At 35.1% G+C, this 26,116-nt stretch overlaps 1 protein-coding gene across 42 annotated transcripts in view; it reads right to left on the bottom strand.

Moving 5' to 3' along the window:
• The window catches only part of LOC117421848 (neurexin-3), a 295,839-nt gene that overhangs the window by 28,676 nt on the left and 241,047 nt on the right, over positions 1-26,116 (bottom strand). For 15 of the 42 annotated variants that reach the window (XM_058987794.1, XM_058987781.1, XM_058987766.1 and 12 more), the window contains 3 exons: positions 20,365-20,536; positions 10,308-10,397; positions 7,783-8,087 (listed from right to left, as the gene is read on the bottom strand). In XM_058987794.1, the coding sequence (XP_058843777.1) occupies positions 7,783-8,087; positions 10,308-10,397; positions 20,365-20,536 (567 nt within the window). Of the gene's footprint in view, positions 1-7,782; positions 8,088-10,307; positions 10,398-17,385; positions 17,428-20,364; positions 20,537-26,116 lie in introns of all 42 variants that reach the window. The other 27 variants (XM_058987762.1, XM_058987757.1, XM_058987758.1 and 24 more) reach the window with 2 other exon arrangements.

The following is a 26,116-nucleotide window of genomic DNA, read 5'->3' on the forward strand; positions in this document are numbered from 1 at the left end:
TGTATATCCGCTTCTATCTGATGGGCAATGAAAATAATTATATGAACAATATTCTTTTTGTATTTTTTGTTTGTTTGTTTATTTGTTTAATACTATTTGGCAGAAAGGATACATTACATATGCATATTTCGATTTGCTTTTGATTCAGTTAATAGCAAAACTAGCTGTGCTTATGCTGAAGTGAGCTTTTACGGTTGAAATGGACATCAAAATGAACTAAACAAAAACCAGCTGTGCTTAAATAATAAAAAACACAGTTCAGATATGGAAGCTATTTAAATAATGAAACGTAATTAAGCGCTTTAATTGCTAATCATTTTTAATTGGTGCATGAGTCGACTGTAACAGAATAGTATTGTAAAGATGAGCACAGATGGAACGTTGCTGGTTGCTGGAGTCTTTGCTTTGTCGTTCCGGGACTGTGGGCCGGGGTGAAGGGGGGGGGGGGGGGGGGCACAGAGCGCTGCAGGACTGTAAGCACCCAAGAGCTGGATTATTGCACTGTGTAAAACAATGTTGGGACAGTGCATGGGGTTGCGCAGATGCATGTGAAGTACACCTGGCATTGCTGCAAGAACTGGCTCGCCCATGTTGTCCTAATGGGTGCAAGTATGCACCACAATTGACATCTCCCCAGCACAGGAAGGAGCCATGGGGGAGTGGGACTTGTACAGTCTCTCATTGGTTGAGAACATGGTGACTTTCCAACATTGTGTGTCTGTTAAGGCTATAAAAATGACAGCTTACGCACTGTTCTGGGTGGAGGATTCAAGATTGGAAAACCGTGTTGCTGTGATTATTTGCCTGTGACTGATGGGTCCATGACAATTCATCCCTGACAAATGAACTAAACACCTCCATTCTATGTTACAGTTCAAGTTAATGAAACCCCAATCTCATCATGCCCAACAGATAACATGTTAAAAATGCGATTCAGTTTAACAATCCGTCCTACATCTCACTCCATTTTACATTTAAATCTCGATCACATATTTACTACTGTCGCGTTTGCATCTCACTCTGGTTAACTTCACAAAACAAGAAAAAACAAACAAAAAAAAAACACATGGCATGAGTTGTTTTGCAGTCTATTATCAAGAACTGAAGTGTAACATTCATAAAGACCCCCCCCCCATACTACTCTCACAAAAAACAATACTAGCTTGAAGTGAACGATTAACCATTTTTCTTATATTATCTTAAAATATGTACATCTAGTAATAGGGACGAATTGTCGGGGGGGGAAGAACTGTCTGGGGACGAATTGTCGGGGGGATGAATTGTCGTGGGGACAAATTGTCGGGGGGATAAATTGTCGGGGACGAATTGTCGTGCACCCGTGATGGGTTGCTATCTGTGTGCTTCCGTGCTGCTGCTTAATAAGGAGCCTGCTGTGGTTATTGAACCGAGCTCCTGTCGTTGGCGTACCTTCATTCTCCATAGCAAAGAGTAAGCTTTGCTGCAGTATGTTTACAACATGTTGTAAAAGTGTATTCAATTAACACATTGCATCATTCTCACAGTTGATTTCAACCACCTCCTAATGTTAACCATTTAAAATGTACAAATCATATCCAGGTCCTGGAACACTAAATAAACAATAGTATATCTTACACTTGCAGATTTTCATCTTTACTGGTCTCAATATATCAATATATCAAAGGCTTAATATATCAATTGCTGTTGATTTTATAGAGATGAAACATCATTCTCCCCACATACAGTGCTGACATTCTTGACAATGAAGATTATATCTGCACCCATGCCAGCAGAGGTTGAAATTATCCCACTGCAGAAAAAGCTGTGCCCGGCTGTCAGTTTTATGTTGGGGGGAATGAAATGTCCTATAGCAGAAGGATTTATCAGGTCGTCAATACATTCCTCACTCAATCCAACTGCATTGCTGCATTTAATCAATTCTCTCTGATAACAGACGAGTCAGCCTCTTCTAAGCAAAAATACGTGTTTAGCATTATATATAAAAAAATATTTAAAAAGTAAATTACTCATGACTACATATATGTTCTGCTAATTTAATATGTTCAGTTGTAATTGGTTGTTACTTTATCATGATGCAAGACATTTTTATAAATCAATTAAGCTGTACATTAATTATGAATAATGGTAAAAAAAAAATCAGAATGTAATGTAAAATGGAGATTTAAAAAGTGTTCTTTTCTTATTAAATGAATATTGCACCTGCTCCAGATTTAAATGCTCCAAAAGTAATACATGAAATTATGGTCATTTTCTGGTTAAGTTCTCTCATCTTTGTCCAGTTTGCCCACAACATATTTAATCTAATTTAATTCTATCATTTGCTAATTATTACACTAAAGCTACACTTAATACAATAAATTATACAGACACAATGTAAAGACTACATCCAAATGCAGGTACTCTCCTCCAAGGGCAGAGTAAACCCAACAAGGCAATGAAGGCATGCTGTGCTTTCCTTCCAAAGATACAAATACCCAAACACAGAGGCTTACTGGGACCCTTAGGCGACAGCTGTGACGTGACGGCCACATGCTAGCAATTGCCTTCAAAGGACAACCACTGGGTGCCATAATATTACTGCATTATATGTCAGCTGTTTTCAACTGTATAGCTATTTCATGTGGGACCCTTCCAACAGAATAACTACAGTATATAACCATAACTCGTTGTGGAATATGATTTGAATAAACAGTATAGTACTGAAGAATTGATATAAATGTTCTGTATACCAAAATGGGGATAAAACATGGAGAATAAATGTGATTTTTATAGTTAGGAAATTATTTTTATGTACAAAACTATCTACCCACTACAATCTATTTTAATGAAATATTAATGGCTTACAGTTGCTTTAAGGCAAGTCAGATTTACACAGATCCTTCAACACCACCTCCATGGCTGGCTTCTAATCAAGATGGGGCAATGCCAAGTCGGGGGGTAACTTGTGCCTTGCCTCTCAAAGCTAATGGCACCTGCATGTTCTAAAATGTCTGCCAAATCCCCACCTTCTGGATGTGTGGTGAGGGATTGATCACTTTATCTCCACATTGTCGTCAGGTGTTGTCCAACTATGCATGTTCATCCATCCCTAATAAGCTGCATACAACACATTGTTTTATCTGTCAACAGTCTTCTATAATTAGACTAACACATGCACCCGGGATGCTATTCATCTCTCTGCTGGTGGGAAGAAGCTTCAGCAGCAAAGGAAGGTCAATACAAGACGGCTTAAATAAATGATATTTGTGTCTAAAATAAAGTGAAAGCCTCCCTGAGGCCTGTTCTCCAATCAAATACAGTACAATGAGCTTGTTATTTCAGAGCAAATCATTGAGGCACCACAACTAATCTAAATGCACTTGAGGTAAGTGGAGATTTCCATGTACAGTACAACATGGCCACTTCATTATTTTATTTGCCAGTGGCAATTTATCTAATTGCATCTGTCCAAAGGATATATGTTTAACCTTAATGCACACATAGTTTTTTTGTATTATTACAGAATATGTTGTTTGCTTTTTTATTTTAGTAAATCATGATAATCTTTTTGATTTGCTTTCTCAAATATAGTTGTGTATTTGCACGTTGTTCCATTTAACGTGGCAGTGTTACATATAGTTTGAACCAAAAATAAGAACCAACTTTTCGTACTGTCAATAAGGAGCAATGATAACACTGGAGGTGTTTATGTTGTTCAAAAAGGATATGTGTCCATTCCTCATTTATTATCACCTCTAATTCCTTCAGGGAAGTTGCAGGCTGCATAATGTCATCACTTTCCTTGTGAAACACGTAATTATTTTCTTGGGATTCGTAACAGTGTGAAAATTGCACCAATTTAGCCATATGTTTTAATATACTGTTTAAAAATAACTTTGATGGCCCATGGTAACCATGGTAACACACAAGAATAATTCATCTTAACAAGAATATAACATCTTTTACAATTAATCTAAAAAGCTGACATAAGCAATTTCAAACTATTATGACTTAAGCAAACGTGAAGCTCGAAATTATTTGAGCCACATTGGGATCTCAAACTTTCCCGTTGCTAGGTTCCCTGGAAGACTTTGCGCAATTTCAGTTCTGCATATAGATCTTTCGCATAATAGATGAGAAATTAAACTGTTAACAAAAATACCAGTCATGGCGCTTGAGGCACAGGATCAAAGAAATTAGTTTCAAACATCTGTGGGTGTCTATTACCTGGGAAAAGGAAAAATGTAGAACAATCCAGGCAGTTAACAAAGAATGTTCTATGTGGACATTCCCATATATCTTAATAAATATTCTTAAAAATCAGCAAAAAACAAAACAAAAGAAAATGTAGGTCTGTACTTTGTCACCTCACGTATAACAGACATGAATATACAGGAACACTTACAATAAACTATTATTCCACTGATGTTGCTAAAATAGCTTTTTTTTACAGGAAGAGCTAAACCGTGGCATACTTTGGGTGTTTTTTTAATGGCAGTTTTGTTTATATACAATCATTATCACTGTTTCTGACAACAGTGGGTGCCTGAATTCCCTAGTTTGAAGGTTTAGTGGGAGTTCAGTTTGTATCTCTGTAGAGATTAGCAGTATTGGAAATTCCTAACTCCCTTAGAGGATATTATTCATAAAAGAGAGATTTGTGTATCAGGGCAAGGAGGTCTACAGCTGTAATGCAATACAACATTTTTCACCTTCTGGGACCTAAACTGAAATCCGGTCAGGGCAAAACGAAGAGGAAGGTCAAAATAGCTCACATTCAGGGTCAGGTAACTACCAGAGCACCAAACAACCTTACATTTTCTCATCTCTTCAGGTCTTAAATGCTGTAAACACTGCCGGCCATGCTTTACTCTACTAGTCTTGTTCCAGTCTATGGCAGTTGACAAGTAGCAGGGAATGTGCTTAAAATGCCATTGAAAAGGAATGTTCAAACACCAGAACGTACAGACAAGGAGCATGAGCAGCAGGCAATGTCATGTAAGGTCTTGTAAGCAAGTCAGAAATGAATTTACAGAAAACTAAATATAAAATGAACCCTTGTAATCCATTCCCTTAAGATTATGTGAAATGTTAAATTAGGCGTGAAACATACTGCAGATTATGTGTTTGAAATGTACAGTCTCATCAATCATTAAAAATTTGAAATAGGTAGTCTATACCTAACGCAAGTGTCTGCCGATCTGTAATCCAAATGGAAGATATGATTTGAAAGATGTCATTCTGAAGCTAACCCACAATTCACAGTAATACATGTAATTCCATATTCACCATTACTCTAGTATTTTTTAGTAGGTAACCATGTATATATTTCCCCAGCATCATGGTTCATGACAGCAAGGACAGAATCGCAAGACATTTGTGTCAGTTATTTATTCCTTGTTACTTGCTACAGAGTGTACCTCTGGCTGCTCTACTGAAGTTGGTGAAGTCTTACCATTTGATGTAACTGTTTGTTTGCCAACCTGACTTATGAGGCCTAGCTTATGTCATTTAGTAGTTGTAGTAATGCTTAGAAGCATTCATATTATTTTAAAATAAGTATTCCAAATAATACCCATGTTAGTAACCCCCCCCCCCCCCCCAAAAAAAACCAAAACAAACAAATGTTGTCTAAAAAAGCAGTACAATTTAAAATGCAGTAGATAACACTTCCCCGATTAACAAGAGATTCACCAGAGATTGAAACACGAACTACTTTATATTTTTGTCATTAATGTTGTTGAAAATCGTTCCACAGGACTTCAGATACATTACACACTCAATTTAGAAAACAATAACATTTTGTTGCAGCAATTATAGCAAATAAAAAAGGTCTTTTTTCTACAAAATTTTAAATGAATTTAATCAGCTCTGATTTTTATTTTATGTCTTGTCACAGTATTTTTAAAGACTATATTTACAAGCATGGCCACACAGATACGGTAGTCTTCTCTATGCACACGTAAAGGCATATTTTATTTAGTTTGAGAGGCTCTTGTTATTATTTTACATTCAAAGTCCACTAACTTTAGCTATGGTGCTGAGTGCATTTATTTTAACGACACTGCAATGGGGGAAATACAAGTCTTCCCTCTTTCTGGTGCTGAATGGCCTATGGAGAGTTATTGCTTTAATATCATGAAATGGCCAGTATAATTATATTCTGTGAAGCCACTGACATTTATTGGTTCATACTGAAAATGTGTTTTCAAAGTGCTTTGCTGAAGAACAGTCTATTATTAAAGTGCATGGGAAATACTAAACCACACAGACCAATAAGTATGTCCTGGTCTGGGGCAGCAGGACTTCCTGTTGTTAGCTTAATGTTAACACAGAGGGCCTGACTTTTGAATTTGGTAGGAGAATGCAGGTGGCCTATGGGATCTTCAGACATCATATTTTGTTGTGGCTACTAAGAATGGTCTGAGTGATGCAACAGAACAAATAAACATATCTTTTTGATAACTTTTCTATTCCGGATGCTGATATTTTAAAATAACCTCCTAGGAAAATGTCACAGTTTAACATTAACTGAATTTTGAGATTAGCCAGCATGCTCATCTGCTTTTATTTGAAATATTTCAAGTTCATCTGCATAAGCAGGCAGGATTTCCCTGTAGTTATCAGTAAAAAATGAATCTCTCCTGAGGCATTTTATCTCTGGTGATAAACATTGAATACACTTGGTAGTTTTCTTTTCATTTACATTTTGTTTGCTAACAGAATCAGGTCTTATAAGCACAATAAAAATAAAGCCAGGCTTCAATCTGAGAACAGCCCCTGGTCAGCATTTCTAGGGGGCTTTGATCTGTGCTGGTTAATCTTGGGTTTAAAGTAAATTAGCCAAAACATTTAAATGTGTAATGTGTGTCTTACAAAAAAAAGATCTGATGTTGAACAACTCCTATAACATGAATAACTTCAAAATGATGACACATTGCTAAGCATATACAGAGCTTGATTTAAGGAAAGCAATTCAGCCATTTAATTAAAGGGTACATAAGGGCCTTTTTATTTTATTGTGTTACATGTTCCCATGTGTTGCTACAACTGTTTACGTAAGGTGTGTGTATTGTTTTTTTTTTTACATTTTGACCACTTTTTTAAAATTTTAAATTGCATTCCCTGCCTCAAGATGGCTTCACATGTAACCTGCATGGACATCTCAGAACTACATCTCCCATGATAGGAAATGTAGTTCTGAGAGCTCCATGCAGGTACATCTTGAGGCAGAGAATGCAATTTGAAAATTTTAAAAAGTGGTCAAAATGTAAAAAAATTATAAATATATAAAATAATTAAAACAATACACACACCTTACGTAAACAGTTGTAGCAAAATGGGAACTTGTAACACAATAAAATAAAAAGGTTCTTATATACCCTTTAAGGTCCCTTTACTGAACTTATCAGTTATTGAACCATCTTCATTTGTGGAATAACCACAGTGCATCTTCAATTTATCTATTTATCTTATGTATTTTAATTATTCATAAATGCTAACACAGCTCACAATAATTCACCTTCAAAACGAATAAATGCATGGATTTTGTGCAGACCTCAGACGTGTGTATACCACCCTTGGCTCAATTTTGATTGAATCACATATTTATGGAGAAATATTAAAACTAAAAATCCATTTAATTTCCTGACTTTACCACACAAAACAATTACATTTTGAATTGTGCTCAGTTCAGCCCCAATTAATCTTTAATCTTTTACTGTATAAATTCAATTATTTAAACCCTTATTCATAATGCCACATTGCAGTAAAAAGTCTAAAAAGGAATCCACGATGCATTACCTGAATGGTAGGTGGAGATCGATGCTTTCGGGTTGTAGTTGTTGACATTGTGGTGGTGGTCTCTATGAAGGTTGTGGACATTTCTAGAGGCATGGAAGTTGTTGTTGATCCCAGGACAGAGGGCACATCACCCACCAACCTTACACTGCCGTTTATTTTAATGTTGATGTTGTTTTCTGCTGCCATGTTGAGAACCTTAAGGCCATTGTAGTAGAGCCCAGACAACTGACCCTGGAATGGACGCTTTCTGTCATTCCCTCCAATTGTTATTGTAGCCTGGGTATTGAAGATGGTTAGCTGCCGGCCTAGAAGAAAAAAGCAGGCCGTGATAATATTTCAACTTCATTGCAGACAGTTCTGCCTTGCATAGTTACCTTAAATTGGTCGCTTTAATAAATTGGGCTGTACAGAGTTTTATTTTAAATAAAACGTTAACAAATAAAGGTTATTTTGTTATTTCCAAAAATCCTACTTTGTTCCGCTGCTACTTAAGTCTCAATCCATTCAGTACATGTTTTTATTACTCATTTATGTTTGCATCTGAGAGGGGAGCTATTTTCCTAGATAGGATATTCAAACAAAGACGATCTTATATCCAGCAAAGCCTACTGTACTTGAATGCAAAGGTAGTAATCAGGGGTTGTATAGCAAATTAGTGGCAGAGCTGAGAGTCCTAAAAAAAAACACTTTTAACTAAATATCGCTGCCCTTTAATCCTACTGGTGTTTCAACCCAGTGGTGATTTATTGACCAGTTAATAATATCACTAAACATAGTGGAAGGTCATCGATTTAGCAGATTTACAGGCTTCAGGGTGGTGATATTACAATCTGCTTTTGTTTCGATCAAAAATAAAGAGCAGGCTAGGCATTCTGGCACCGGGCTGATGCAAATCAAAATTGCAGCTCAAGCCTTTCATGAGTGGCCAACGTTGTATGATTGGTAGTTCCTCAAAAACATGAACCAGTGTTTAACGCCATTAGTTGGGGTTTTCATTTATTTTGTATTAGGTATACATTTGTATACATCTGACAGGAAGGCAATGTAATGGTCATCACTTTCTGTTCTATTTTGAAACAGGGAGACCAAATTATACCTTTGGGGGCACATAACTGGGAACTGGGTCGGTGCAGATTAATTCCCGTAATAAAACAAAAATGGATCAAGTTATTCTGTACAGCAAATGATCATGTACCACATTTCGATTAAAAAAGGGTTGTGTCTACAAGGGTTTTACGATAAGACCATGCATTTTTCACTGGCATTCTTTAGTAGCTTTTTTTGGCAAGCCTTTGAGAAATAAAAATTAAATGGTGTTACCTTCTGTGCTGAAAAGGAAAGTTAAATAACGTATTGGCCTTTTTTAAAAAACATTTTTTAGAAAAGATTTTGCTAAAAGGGCAATCACACATTTTCATTATTCTGAGGCCCTACTGTTGTAGTGAATGTTTTGCTCCATTTAGGTTAACGATTAGTGTATCACGTATATGATTTAGTTGTACATCATTATGTTTCACTGATATTTATAGGATGTTTAGGATGTTTACATTGATTACATGCATGTCTTTGTCTTTACCAGTATTAGAAAAAAAATAAGACAAAGCTTGTGATCCTTGTTATCGTTTGTATTTTCATGTTTAATATTACTTTTATGTGTCTTTAAGATAAAAATACATATAGATAGAGTTAAATATCCAAACTGTTCATTTGATTGCCTTTTAGCAAATATACAGTATATACATACAAACTGTAAAAGTGCAATGGGAATTTTTGTCAGTGTTCAAATCCTTAACACATTGCATGCTTAATACCACAGATATCTTAAGACACAGTTTAGTTAATAAAAGGTGTTTTAAAAAAATCACAGACATACAAATACATAGCAAGTCAGCTCATGCATGTTAAAATCTGTAATGGTTTTGAAACTGGGTTTATGTTTTAGAGATTGTTAAAGGGACTTTTACTGTACCTTCATTTTAAGTAATACTCTTTAAATACATTTTAGAGTGATCTTAAACACAATGCTTGAAATTTCTTGCAGTATTCCCTCTAAGTATTTGTTTATTAGTAATATGGTCATTACTTTCCATAGTTGAATGATTACTACTACATTAAGCAAACAGTTTAACAGTCTGGTTGGTTTTATATATACTGTACCTTAGAGGGAATAACTTAAAGTAGTCATATTTTCTTAGATTGGTTTTAGATAGATTTTATTAGCATGCTATAATTATCGTTTTATATACCTGTTCATGCATAATTTATATATTTCATTTTTACAGTCCCTTTAACTATGTTTGATGATAATGCATTATAATATGATTTAGACAACGAAAAAAGAAAACTATGATATACATTATAACATAAATTAAAACATTCATTTATCAATGCGAAAAAAGATTTGTGTTAGCTGACATTTGTTACAGGCTTTATTAGTATTTTTTAAATAATAATAATAATAATAATAATAATAATAATAATAATAATAATAAAAAGATTATAATTTTAAAAGTTTAACATGTTACCTTTCTCTTGTAGCCACTCCTCTACCGGCCGGGTATATTTGAATGGGATTTTCTTATTTACCATTTGAAGACGCTCATAATCACTGCTGCCTTTAAAGTTTAAAAAACAACTTAAAACAGTCTGCAATGTCAAGTATTTAAGCACAGTTACCCGTTACAGGTTTTTTTTTGTTTAAGTTTAAACCATTTTTAAAAATAATTTTAGAAAATGTATTAATCTTTTTGTTTGTAATGTTATCACTTTTTAAGCATCCACATATATATGAAATATATAATTAACCCCAAAACCTGCTTACTTTAAATGTTCACGTTAATTTATGAAATCTATTTGAAATGAACACAGCATGAGTATGAATATTGAGATTTTATAAAGTTTAAAAGACCATCAATTTTAATTATAAACAGATCAGCAAACATTCTATTAAACAGTAATAATTGTATTAGATTGGCATAAAGGCAAAATAGTAAAATTTTATTTTATTTTTGGTTTAGGAAAAATATGTTGTATGTATGTATGTGTGTATATATTGTATATTAATTCTACAAAATAGTTTTTGTTTTCAGTTTAATTAAATTCATTAAAACAAATGTAGGTTATTTTATTCTTTAGAAGGACAGTATATGCTTTTAAAAAAGTTAAATAGGACATATTGATGTATTTTAAAAAGCAACTGTTAAGAATAGCTACAGTAACCAGTCAGTCTGCATATAAAGCGTTACAGCAGTTCAGCACACTATAAAGTATTCATGCCAGGACAGTGCCGTTGGTGTTTCTCACTAGGGCAGCAATGAAAAGGGACATCAGGAGTTAGCACAACACCATATAGGCAGGCTTCCCTCAATCTGTCAGAAAGCTGATAATAAATGTCTGCTGTTATTCAATACCAACGCTTTAGAAACAACAAATACAGTAGCTATATAAAACAACACAAAATCACTTCATTTTACTCGACGTGGTTGGAAGTGAAAATTGCTAGTACTGTACCAAATGTCAAAATCAGTCCTGTATAATTGAATAATGATTGTCAGTAGTTAATAGCAATCAATATCCCTGACTGGGTTTACAGGTAATTGGAGCTCTGGCACTGAGAGCAGCTGAACATTCTCATCAGTATCACCAATTACTTACAGCACACAGTAGCTGAACAGGTTTGGCGTGGTGGGTGGCCTGTCTTCGTGCTGTGTTTCTGTTAAGGGACCAGTTACATGGACAAAGCATGTAAGATGTTGAAAGCTTTAAGATTTGGCTTCTGTCTCTCAAAGCTTTATTACATGCCACACACATCAAAATTGGAGGTCAATATTTAGCCTCTGGCATGAGCACAGCATGCTACAATTTGCATAATGTTTTATTGATGTTTTCTGTCATTCACACGTTGACACAGGACACTGCAATATTTACCCTTTTAACATGGTAGCTGGTACCTGAGTTGTAACCTAATTAGATGCTGGGAATCATTACAACTAAAATGATGCCCTCAGCTGTCTTTTGTGTTGCTGATTAGAACATTCAGTCAAAGAATACTTCCAGAAACACCTTATTTAATTGCAACGCCAAACAAGAGCAAATGACAACAGCAAAAGTGATGAAACTATACATACTGGTGGCATTTCTACACTAGCTTCAGCAACAAACTGTCAGTGTATGTACATACTGCTATTATTGTATAAGTAAGCAACAACTGTACTAAGAGAAGACAATGCTGGAGGCGACCTGAATGCAGAAGGTACTCAGATCTACACAGATGTATTCCCTTTTTAGAAAGCAAAGTATTGTGTTTGATTTTTGTTGTTGTCTTATAAAGATCTTATAACAATTTTTGATATGTTCTTTTCAAAGAAATCTGTCGCAGCCAGAAGACAAAGCAGTCAGAGAGTGTCATGTCACACAGTGTCTTGCATTATCATAACACAGTCATGGTGAGATTTTAAAAAATGACTTGTATAAATAGTCCCCCAGTTTAAAATTATGAAATGATTACACATTATCATTATATTCTTATACAACGATACAGCAATGTAATTTGTGGTTGCAGTAATCTATCAAACCACTCCTTTTTCTTCACACGTCCCAGCGACACACAGCGTGCACAATGTTAAACACAGCAAGGGTCTGCACAGATGTTGTATACTTTGCTTCAATTACATCAACAGAGATGGAAGATCTTTAGATTTCTACAGAATCATGGCTATTGGATTAATTAAGATAAGGAAATGGTTGCCAACTAGTCTTTTTTGACGATTGGCCGACAACAGGACGGTATAGTTAGTCTGCAGTGTACCATGCTATACAAATAAAAACACATACTTTAAAAGAAGGCCCTGATTTTACAGGGGCCCTGCACCCAATGTCATGCTCGCTGTACAGTATGTACCCACTCACCTGCCACAATGATGCATATTCAACAATATATTATTATTGGGTTTCGTATTACAGTGCATGGTTGTATGAATGACATTTGTATGTGGATTTTGTAACTCTAGTTTAAGTGTCCTGATTCCACTAAATTAACCTCACCAAGCCACAGTGTCAACCACATATAAAACAAGACCGAAGAAACCTGCAGAATGCACACTTATTAACCTGTTCTGACCCCTATATACAGTATCAGAGTTTCACATGGAGGGAAAGAAATTAATTTATTCTTGGACTACCCAGAATTAGATGGAGATGAAGGTTAAATTGGGAGAAAAATATAAAAATATGAAATGACACCACTTGACGGGAATGAAAAACATAAAATTCTTGAATTGTTTTTGAAGGAAATAATACTGTCTGTGCTTGCTTGCAGTTGTTCTCTATTTTACATTGAGAAAATGCAAGTTTCCAGATAATAAAATTTCTCCCAGGGAATTCAGTCAGGCTGCTTTTTACACATATGAATTAAGAAAAGGTCATGCAACACTAACAATAGTGTATCAACATTTAACCTTGTGTTTAATGGAACACATATATATCAACAATTGGATATGCCATTTTAAATCTGCTAACTGATCTTTTATAGTTTCTTCCACCCATTATTGATGACTATTGATGTAGCTCTACAAAGATGTTCATAAATGTGACAACTGATACTGATCGGTCCTTTTTCAAAGGCTCTGTACCGTGCAGCAAACTGAAAGAGAAAAAGGGTTCATGGGAAAATCCTTCAAGATTCTTCCTCAAGAGATGCTAAAGTGAGTGCATAAATCTTTGACCGCTCACTTCTCCTTAAGTATTAAGGCATCTTGTCTGAGAAAGAGGGGTGAAGAGTACACAGATCCATTTTTAGATCTATGTTGCTTTATTTCTTCCTAACTTGTAAACCATGGACCACAACACGGATTGGTGGTCTCAAACCTGCCCACAGTTTGTAGCCTTCCCTGTGCTACAGGATTCATGTCTTGAAATGCCTTTATTCGTGGACTTTCTCTCCTATATCTTCAGAGACAATGAGAGCAAAAGCATTAATCGCAAACATCCTGGGTGGTTTCATTTAATCGCAGGATTAGGCCTACAGCTCATACTGAAAGCTTATCTTTTTTTCCCCTGGAGAGATTTATAAGGGGCTAAAGATTCTGTTTTTGATAAGAGTAATTGTATTTAGCTTGTAGGGTACAAGACGATTTATCTCATACCTAGGAAACCATTACCTTAAATCCTGGCAGATAAAGCCAATGACTTTTTGAAAAATGTTTTGTGTTTGCGTGTCCTTAACTGTATCATGACTTAGGTTCGGACCAAATCAAAACTTTGACAACCTGCTACACAATTTACAAAACTGTATTTAATAGCGATTTTTTTATTTTTTATTTTTTTTATGAGTTGAAAAAATAAGATACTTACAAAAAAAAAAGAAATCGCCATTAAATACAGTTTTGTTAAGTGCGATTAGAGGGTTGTCAAAGTTTTGATTTGGTCCTAGCCTTAGAAATGTGCAAAAACAATAGCTCTTGTCAATGTTTTAGTACTTGTGTTTTTATTTCCAATAGTTAGTTTTCTCTCATAAGCCCATATTGAAAATGTCAGCTATCTATATTTCACATACAATTTTATAAAATAGGCAACCCATTTTTTTTCATTTCTGTTTTGCACTCTCATCTAGAGGAGCTTAAATATGTGATTTAAAACCTCCTACTGCTGCAAGCACCTTACATTAACAAAGGGATATATCATTTTATTTTTTTTATTTTTCTTACCAGTGCAAAAACATCCCCATATAAAGAAAACACTCATGTCAGTGGCTACAATAAATGCAACTCAAATGTCTGTCTGACTAGCGATTGGACCTGAAACGCTGCAGATTCAGATGAGACATTTCCACTCACACTGCTTTGGTTTGATGTATTAGTTGGAAAGCAAGCATATTTCATGCAGAATTCTGGCCTGCGGTTATAATGACACCAAAATACGGTATTGGTTTGTCATATTTAAACATAGAGACGGTTGTAAAGAGATCTGAACCTCTGATTACAGCTGCAAAGGCAGAAAACAATCAGAAGATGCGATTGTTGCCTGCTTTTTCAGCTACCATTATTATGGGTTGTGACCCAGTGTTTGCAAAAGCTTTTTATAAAGATGAGATTGGGATTTAACAACTAACAGCCAATGTTTAAACCCAACACACCTCAGTCTCTTTTTTTTTGCTGATACTGAGCAAGGCAACAAGTCACGGTTCACTTGCTCTTCACATCCAGTATATCAGTCTAAGGTACATGGCAGAGTTCTCCCATACCCTGCAATAGTTAATCTCTTTTCTATTAAATATACAAACTATGACATGCTGACAACTTCATTCTATTTGTTCAGGTCAGCAGACTACTGTGGATTTCATTATTGATGTAAATCTGCTCTGATTCCATCAGGATAACTGTTCTGCGGCAGTGGTAGGATATGACAAAGGATGACAGTGCTTTCAAACAGTGTCCCTACATATTCAAATCAGGCTGGCCAGAGCTGAAATTTATATGTCTTGCTTTAGTTAAAACCTAAACTTAGTAGGCAACTTCGGTATTTAAAATGCTTTATTTATGTAACAGAATATGTGAGGAGCAACGTCATTGTTTCTGTTGTAGAGATGTATTCAGTTTATTGTTTAAGCTGATTCTACAGTATAACGTAGCACCTTTTCTTTATTATACAGATTTCTTTATAAAATGCCTAAAACTTGAATTTCCCTTATATCTTGTGTGTGATAATTTGTTCCAAAATTATTCATATTTATGTTCCAAATAAAACATCTATGTATTTCATATGCAGCAATTAACTACTACATAGTTTACTGGTACATGCAATGACACATTTGTTTACTCAGTCTTCTGTCTTATTTTGCTGTTTCAGGAACAGGACATTTCATTCCAAATAATGATTTTGTAAACACCAAAATATCTTGGATCCGACTTTCCAGAGTAATAAATACACATAACTGCTTAGAAAAATGTGTTTTATCTTGTAAAAAGCAACCGAATTCTGAAATGTTCTATTCTTTTCATTTAATATTACCCAGCAACAGCTCTGTGTCATTCCTATCGTGGTTTGCCGTTTATTTTTTTTAAATCTCTCTCTACTCCTGTGACTCTGCTGGTTTCTCCTTCAGTGTCTCCTTTTCTATTATCTCTGTCTGCTGCCCTGTTCTCTTTCACATACACTTCAGCAGCTGATGCAAATTGGACTAGATTGCAGCAGACTATATGATCCCTCCTGTCAGTCAGAAAAATAATTTCTCCACAGTTTATGCATGTTTTTTTTGTAACAGATCACATCTAGTAATAGTCCTTTTTTCTATCATTGCTGTGTCTTGCTAAACTGCATTACAGCAAAGGAAACCCTTTACCTAATCACATAAATTAACATTGCTTGTGGTACGCGTGTATGCATATAGGCATTTTTGTGATTTGGCACTATGCTAGGTATCTTACAATAATTCAGACTTGATGCTATGTACGAAACAAGAGATGATCGGCCATTTCAGTTATTCAATTACAATTAGTTTCTGCCCAGTAGTTTAGGCCATGGATTAAACCTCCTATGTCAGTGCTTAGGAAATGAACACTTGGCAGAATTTTAGCTGACAGTGAAATCCAGACTTGTTAAAAACACATACAATTCGACTGTGCTGGACTGGAGATCTGCCTATATGAAGTGCTTGAGCAGGAAAATGGCTGCCTGTTTGGTTCAGTGAGAACATTTAGCTGCCTTTAACTTTTGCATTGGGACTGATACTACTGTCTCTAAAGGCATTGTTATCGGAAATAACCACGTAGTTCACATATCTGTCTTGGTTTGCTTCTGTAGATTAAAATAGATCTTATGGGTGATGCAGGTAAAAGGGCACTGGCTTTGACATCTGTAACATCTTTCAAAAAAAGTCTCCTGTGATTTGAAGGAGTGTATGCATTTACACATGGCTTAATATACCTGGAAGTTTATTTTATTTAGAAACTTACATTCTTTAACTTTAAATAAATAACCAGTGCATTATAAATAATAAAGCCTAGCCATTTTTTTAGGATGCTAAAATCCGAGAAGCTGTGGCAAGGATGAATGAACAGGCAGATGCGTTTTTTCCCCCATCCTACATAAAAGACTTGGCCCTGTTCCAGAGCTCCCCATGCAAGCTAACAGAAAATGGCTTCAAGCTAGAAACTAATGAAGGTCAGGTGCCTTCACTTTCCAGGTTCCATGTCAACATGTCACATGGTTTAACCCTTGCAGCACAATGCAATTTTATGTCACCTCTGTTTTAAATATTTTTAAATAGTTTTTTTTAGCTGGGATTATGAAGAAACTAATACCAATTCATTTTACCACTGTTCCACATTGGTAAGTTTCTGTCCCATGGCACTAAGCTTCTGGTTAAAGCTTCTCTTACATGTTCTATAAGGATTAAATAACTAACCCAGTCATGATTACAGCCATATAGAACATGTCTGGAATGACCTTAACAATGAGAACCAGAAAGCAAAATGTATTGATGGAGGAATGAGAAAATATTAATAAGAGAGATATCTAGTGAGTATCATAGTGAATTTAAAAAAAAAAGAAAATCTGCCGTATAATGATTGAATTTAAATGACTTAAATCAAGGACACTACTTACTGAGCCTCCTACTGTCTTCATGTGGTGGTACTGGTCTGCCCGCTATGTGTTAGGGAGGGGGTCAAATAAATTAAAGAATGAACTGAAGGAACGAAAGTAATTTTGCAGTTTTCACATTAGCATTTCAAGACGTGAGTCAATTATATAACACTAACCTATAATTACAGGAGAAATCATTCAGCTTTTGAAGAAAAATCAATTCTAATTAAATTACCTACGAATAGAGTGTACCATTAACTGCAAGTTTAAGTGCAAAGCAAAACAGTGTCAACTACTTTGGAAGCCTGAAACGTGTAGCCTTGGATGTATCAGCTCATATTACAATTCAACCTGAATTAGACAATCAAACTGGATTTCTACATTGAAAATACTCCCTGGCGGTATTCTGTGCTTGGAAAGGGATCATTACTAGTCTACAATTATATTACTGTTTATTATTGTTATTAATATTGTTATTCATGAGACCATAACACTGCATGTTGAATATAGCAGCCCCGATGGGTTTCAGCCATTAGTTTGAACTGCATCACAAGCAGGTGATGTTGCCACATAATCTAAAAATAGATGCCCTTCTTATAGGGGTGTCAGAGAATGATAAACACAAACAGGACTAGAAACATGGCATGGCACAGGATTTATTTATTTATTTACACAATGGTACTGCCATTCGTCAACTGGACATGAATCCTTCACTTAAGCCAATAAGATAAAGTGAAACAAGTTTCATCATAGAGCTTGGTTTCAGGGTGGCGTCATTAAGACCACCAGCTGTTTAAATCATTAAAGTAGATTCCCTCATGTTTCATCAGTAGCACCCTTTATACGGGCAGCAAACTCAGAAAACCTTCCATAAGTTTGTAAACCCACACAGATTGAACATGCTGTACAGATTCATATACTGGTTAATGTAACTGGAGAAATAGTATTTAGAGACTAGCAATATAGGCTAATGGAAAATAGATAGGTCTCTTAAAATCATCTAAATGAATGAATCACCATCCCTATAAACCTATGAAGGTTACAACTATTTTTGAGAATCTTAAAATAAAGAAGTCATTGTCACACCATGTCACCATCCAATAAACACTGGTTTCACAGCTGGAGAAAAACAAGTTGTCTTGTCCAATTTACATAGCTGCTTTCAGCATTTTTCCCAGCATTTTTGGGAAAAGGAAAGAAATATAGTCCTAAATCCTTTCCTTTTTTTGTTCCGGCATTTTAAAGCTACAAAAAAAAGGCATGATAATGTGATCAAGTCATGCAATGTAATCCAACAGCTCACCCACTCGACTGTACGGTACCAATGCTTGTTGAGAATAAGAGTATGTGACTCCCTATTTTAACATCATTAGCTGAGTAAGTTGTTTTATTGTGCATCTTTTGATATTTGGGAACATTTAAAAGACATTCAGTCTTGACAGTAATTTGGCACACAGTAACTTGAGTATTGGTGCTTATTTATTTATTACAAAGCAGTATCATTATATGATTTAGTTATTTATATATTTATAAGTTTTTTTTTATTTCTTTCATAAAGAAATTAGAAAGAATAGTACATAGAAAGATGTATGTGTAGTCTTCATCTCGGCACTCCACTCAAACATTGTACTGTATTTATAGCTCTACTAACCATGACACACAAATGATGTTCCATTGAAGGTGTGTTTTAAACAAATGTGAGAAAAATCGAACAAGTGAGTCACTATAGCAACAGTATACTGTCAATCATGCATTAGCCATTTATTCCACATGCATGCGTCAGCAAGCAATAGAAGACCATTGACTTGGAGTGGGGCGACACACTTTACTTTCCATGAACGTCCCTTGGGGTGAAGAATAAATTGATACCTACACCAGTTAATTCATTTATTATTGCAGAGTTCCTATATCTTGGAAGTGGGTGAGCTTCAGGTTAATGCATGGTGTATGAAATGTTGATCCCCTTAATTTCTTAATCCTGGGGAAGCCAGACTCAGTAAATATACATATTGGAATTTCACCAAAACTATTAAGTCTCACATGGTTCTGGCAGTTAGTTGATTTTAATTTCTTCCCTGCTCAATATGGATTGTATTAATTGTGACTGAAGACTAGTCAATAATACAAATTACCCCTTAGTAGATCCCTTAGTAGAGAGATATGCCTTATACTTAGGACTGTAGAGTTGCTTCTTTGCTTGCTTGTGGTTCTGACGATTTTCATTTTTAATAGGGTAACAGATGTCCTTTTTATACAGCATCCCTCAAGACTACAGCAGGTGCTGGATAGTATTGTTAAGAACAAGGGCATCAATCATTACCAGTGAACAGTCTTTGACACTTGATCTAAATGTTACCCTCATTTTCTCATCAAAAGAGATTATTCTCCAGTCAATATTATATTTTTTGCAAGAATTACCCCCCCCCCCCCCCAAAAAAAAATAAAATAAAAATAAAAATAAACCCACAGCAACAGAGAGGGTGTATTCCTCTGAAATAACAGCTTCTTACAGCTTCAAAAAGCAGTCATCAAAACCTGTTTGAAGGCTACTCTCGGACGGCAGAAGGCATAATTGAAGAGGACTTGATTTGAAGGCTGTCAGACACTATCATTACAGGTTGCTGTGTTATGATGTCAAAAGCCGTTGATAAGATGGAAAAGTTTAAAAAGATGTCACAGTGTTCTTGTCAAAGTGTAATAGAATGAGTAGAAGAGAAGGTGTTATTCAGGTAAAGGCTATTTTCATCCTGCCATATAAATTAAACACACACTGAGCTCAATTTCGATGGTAATTATACTAGCACATGTTGGGAAAACATAATGGGTTTGCAGAAGTGTTATAAATATAAAAATAATGTTCTTAAATATAAAACAAAACATCATGTCCAGTGCTGGGTTACCATTTTTTTCCCAGTGGTTTAAAAGCATATACTGTACTGTCCAGTTTATTCTACATTTTTTTTCCTACTGGTTTAATTAGGGCCATTGAGTTTACATTACCTGTTGGATAGTGTTCATTTATTGGCCAGTTGTCCACCTGAAGTGTTGCATTCCCACCATTTCTTGTGAAACGTACTACGTGATATTTCCCATCATTCACTGGGGTGCTGGTTTCCTGGATGCTGATATCTATAGTTCCGATGTTAAATGTGACTCCAATCTTGCCTTGCTCCTGTGAAAACAGAATGTATCATTTTGATTAGTCTTGTACATTCATTCAACGTGATAAAATAAAATCCAATCTCGCATTTAGAGTTACTTAACAGGTTACTAAATAAGTTTAAATTCATGGTAGTACATCAGATTATAGCCATGTATTTACATAGTAATAACCGAATAACTACCAATGGTTCCTGCTGTTACATAGTTACTGTGTAATTGCAGGGAACTGGCCATGTTGCTTTTACTAGCTGACTTCAACATCGCTTAGCTTTACATTCTGGTTGAAAGACAATCAATTATTAATTCATGTTTATAAAAAACGTAATTCATGTTTATAAAACAAGTTTCAGGTAAGTGAGTATTTTAGTATGTATGGTTAGTTCCAAACATAATTATGGAAAAGGTCATATATATATATATTTTTTTATATAAATTTAGTTGTTACCAATTATTTTTATTATTTGCTCCCGATTTAGAATGGCCAATTTTTTTTTTTAAGCTCAGCTCACCGCTACCACCCCTGCGCTGACTCGGGAGGGCTGTGGAATAGCCTGGACTCGAACTCGTGACGTCCAGACTATAGAGTGCATCCTGCACTCCACGTGGAGCGCCTTTACTGAGATACAAACTATGTGGATGACTATATCCACAGTTTAATAACTCCATCCTTTTAATTCTGTGCCTCTTTGCTATTAAACACTTTGCATTTAGATCAGGATTCTAAAACTAAACAGGCCAAACACATGGGAAACTTTGGGACATTTCAAGTTTTATTGTTAAAAAAGAAGACACATAACGTAACGGTGTACGGTTTCCAAAGACAGGTATCCAGTAGTTAGACTGGTGGAAGCTCACGTTGGTTGAGCTAATGGGTATTTATTCCTAGGTGACTGGAGAGTTAGGAATAATTATAATCTGCATGTCCTGTCAAAACCCAGCTACCTTTAGCAGTTATGTTAACCAAGACATAAGCTCTAAAGACATTTCACATTTATTCTAATGACAAACAAACAAAACTTGAATGTTTTCTATTGTATTTATTAATACTATTGGAAAACTGCTTGGTACAGTTGTGGTCAACATGTGTCTATTCGAACTGAACAGAAATACCCACCTCTACTACTGATGCTATGTTATCCTGGTGGAAATTATTGACACAGCGGTTACATTAAGGGTTAACAGCAGTCCACAGAGAGCTTTACATTCTACTTGGTTGAACATTATGTCACGTACTGCTCAATAATATTGCTTTCGGCTCTCCTGGCGGTCTTGATTTTGCATGTAGTTATCCACTCACTCATGAGTTTCTTTCCATAATCAAGCCATTGCTACTGTCAGATTTGTCAACACTCAACTACTGTTTACAAAGCCTTGGGGACTGTAAAATGACCTGTGGTATAGTCCAACGTTATGGTACATGTATATAAGCCATACTAGTAAATAATCCATCCCCTTTGCAGGTCCTGATTTTATGGACTACAGCAAGGTAACAAACTGAGAATCTTTATTTATTGCCCACTGATAGACAGCTTCATTGGAATCACCAGTACTGTATAAAGTAGCAATTCATAAATGTGAATTTGATACCGTTATCAGTTACTCAGCAAAGTAGCCCACGCAGGTGGTCGCTTACTAATAGGGAGTGCAGTTGGTCGCTTTATTTTTGTAATTTTTTTAATGCCAAGGTTAAAGCTGTTCAGTTTTGCAGGTTACTGTGGCGTGCTTTCATTTTCTTTAAATATTTTCACTCGGTCACACAACAGTACTCTTTGACTATGTCATATGATTTTAGGAATTGCTGTATTAGCAAGCTGATGGGATTGTCTTGAATGTGAATGCCTTGAATATTAAAAGCAGTATGTTTACGTAAGCAAACAAGATGGCCAAGTCTTCATTTCATTGGCCACACATATTCATATTTTTCATGCATCCAATTTTTCGACTGTATTAGTCTTAAATAATCTATTACATTTAAAGCCTCTGATAAACTTGTCCACTTAATGAAAAAAATTCATCACCCATCACTTTCCTCCTTTACTGTGAAGAATCTGCCTCATTGATCTAAATAATGCAGTGAAAGTGCTCCTAATCAATGCTATTAAATAAAACAGTGAGAGATAAGGAAGATTAATGGCAAGTGTACGTTTCACTCTGATGGGTATGTAGGCGTGTGTGAAAGGGGAGGGTTGGCTTAAACACTAAAAAAGTATTTAATTCTAAACAAAATTCTGGTAGTATTATTTTCTGTCTTTCTTTCATTTTCAACAAAAACAACTTTTCAGGCATTATTATAGCCATAATATTTGCTGTACACACAAATCGGTCAATCATGATGCAGATCTTATGAACACTGCAGCTTTAACAAACACTGGTGATTGTATACCCATCCGTCTACCGATAGAACTTTGTATACTTTAACCTTCTAAAACTCAGTCTGAATTCAATTACTGGTGCATGTTTGCAAATGAAGGCTTTCTATCAAGGCAACTCACTTGGTTAAGCAACACAAATGGCTGGCCCTAACATTTATAACAAGTTACTTTTTAAGTAAATGACAGCATCCCAAACCAGTCAATTGGCCAAAGGAAATATCCTCATTAGTGATATATAAATGTACTGGTGAAAAAAAAAACCTGCCAATGTAATGTGGCACCAGTCCATGCAGTGACAGTAAAAATATAACAATGTGAAACTGCTTAAGGACAAAGAAGTGATACAGAAGATTAAAAAAAAAGAAATAATGCAGGAGAGAAGAGAGAGTTGTAAGGAAAGGAAAACAAATGAAATGTATTCAAAGACACAACACAGAGGGTAATTGCACCCAACTTGTGTAAAGTTAAAAGGTGGCACTGGCTTTGCTATAATACATAAATGGACCTCAGAAGATTTTCCAGTACCACCAATTAGAGTACAACATTGATGAAAAAACTGATTTCAAGAGGTTTCTGTTCTAAAATTTTTTTTTTTTTTTTTTTTATAACTAGGATACTGGAAAATAGCAGTTCACTATTCTGCCCAGTACAATTTGCTAACATGCTGATCTAAATACAGTCTTAATATTTGCAGTCAAATAGTGACGTTTCTATTTGTGCTGCTGTTGATATGGCATGATGTCCTTATCAGTGGCTCCCAGTAGTGTAATAGCAGCACATGATAAATTATGGTAACAGGGATATTTATCACCATCGATCACATTTATCACCATCAATCGCTTTTAACAGAATCTGGGCCAATGCCTCAAGTTCATTTAAAAGGCACTTTCTGCAAAATAAGGAGATGCAATTCCATTGCATACTGCATACACATACAGATGTGTTTTCCTTCATAGTGGTAACACTTTCTATGCATTGTTCCTGTAAGCACAATAGTAATGGAACATTTACTCATGGTATAGTTCTCTGTTTAGAATTAAACTACATACATGTACAGTACATACAAAGTTTCCATTTGATTGCATTACCTTAACTTATTGACAACGTTCAAATTGCCAAGCAGTGCCCTTTAATAACTGTTTTTAACAATCGGTGATTATCATTTGTGATGTCTCAATAAAGAACAGGGTTTCTTTGTCGTCATGCAATGTAAACAGCAGTGATTTCCAAGGAAACGCCGAAGAGTTTTTAAAGGGACACACCACAATTCTATAAAAGATATACTGGGTAGGAATTGTCTTTTGTCTAAAATGTTTGATGTGTACATGACATGTTTGCTATAAGGAGAGAGATGTGTTTGTCCAAGAAAACCTTTTCAACCAAGCAGCTCCAGATGATTCTGCCTTACCACTCTGCACAATGATTGACATTTCCAATTGCATTGTATTAGCCAGTCAAGTCTGAAATTTTGAAACAAGAAAATTGCCATTCATTGCAAATGTTTGCTTTTCAAGGCAGGTAATGTGTTACTCAATCACTCGTGTGATAAGGGAGAAGGGGGTCTCAAATACAGTACTATAGATTAAAAATACTTTGACATACAATTATTTAATAGATGTATTTCAATACAGCTATAAAGATTGATATATTCTGTCTAATACTGTACACTACTGCAATCAATGGATTTTATACTTTAAGTAAGATGTACTGTTTTAAAAATCGTCATACTGTATTTTATTTAATTACTATATGAAATGTATCATACATTTACGGTTTAATTCAAATTTACTACAATTTCACACCATGAATTATGTATATTTGTATTAGACATTGCACAGAATAAAAAAAGGAATAGGTTTACGATTTTTTTTTTTTATTTTAATGCCTAAAGCAACAAGCCTATGAAAAAGGTTACAGTAGTCTGTTGGAAATTGATTCTAATACCTCTAGGGAGTTTTTTGAAGGCTGCATCTTGAATGAATTACTGAACTTGTTTTAGACAAACCTTGGTTACCTAAATGCATTAATGTATTAAAGACTGAAGCCATGTTTGCATCTTCCTTTTATCAATGATGAACTGCAACATTTCAGGCCTAAGCAAAAAGTGATGAATATCATTATATAATATAAATTTTTTTTTTTATGATTTTCATTATACTTTCTTTATTTGAGTGAGGTCCAAGGTAAATTTTGATGCACTTTCTTGATCTTTCATCCACTTGACAAATACTCCTTGACATTGGGCATCTACTTATACCCCCACCATAGTCAGTGAGTATTAAAAATGACTGAATTGCAAAAAAAGATGAAAGATTAGAGTAGCAGTTGGTTAAATATAGGGAGTACAAAGCACCTTCTAACAGTTGGATTCTTTACAACAATTTATTACAATGTACTATTTTTGTTTAATGTAATCAGTACCATCTGACACAACGTGATTGTGATTCACTCAATCAAAAGAGATAAACTAGTACAAAACCCTCTTTCTCCTTGTTATCCTTCAATCTATCAGTATACAGAATACATTATAATTAAGGCTGACTGATGGAAAGAACAGTGTGAATGCTGGAACGTCATTTGCTTTGGTTAGCCCTAGACGATCTATATGACATTATGTCTTCCGCTTTTTCACCCACCAGACACACAATATAATCACTTATAAGATGGTGGAAGTTTTCAAACCTCATTCTTTTCTTATCTGACCCGGATCTGGATTGAAGTTGGTGACGGTTGCTATGTGATGTGATTGCTCAGTCTCAAGGCATCGGCGGCATTCACTCATTTTTGATTGATAGTTCACTGTTGTCCAGTGATAATATCGACAACACAAAATTACATTGCATTCTATTATTTATATAATAATATAATATTATTGATATCATAAAAAGTCAAAATGAAAATGTTGGATATGTTTGCCACAGCAGGTGGTAAACGGAAGAACATAAACACAGCGAGACAACTAGGAGGGATTAACTCGCAGAAGAAACTATTAATATTTCTTCTGCCCAGGTCCAATCACTTATACATGCTGTAAAGAAAAGGTAACATAGATTTGAAGGGTAGGGCTGTGCTGTGCGTTTTTGGATTTCAGTTTGACCCTATTTTGATTTTAGATTCTTGTAATTTCTTTAAATTCCGGATTTCTTTAATATATATATATATATATATATATATACATATATATATATATATATATATATATATATATATATATATAT

This window comes from Acipenser ruthenus, chromosome 15 (assembly GCF_902713425.1).
Source record: "Acipenser ruthenus chromosome 15, fAciRut3.2 maternal haplotype, whole genome shotgun sequence".
NCBI lineage: Eukaryota > Metazoa > Chordata > Actinopteri > Acipenseriformes > Acipenseridae > Acipenser > Acipenser ruthenus.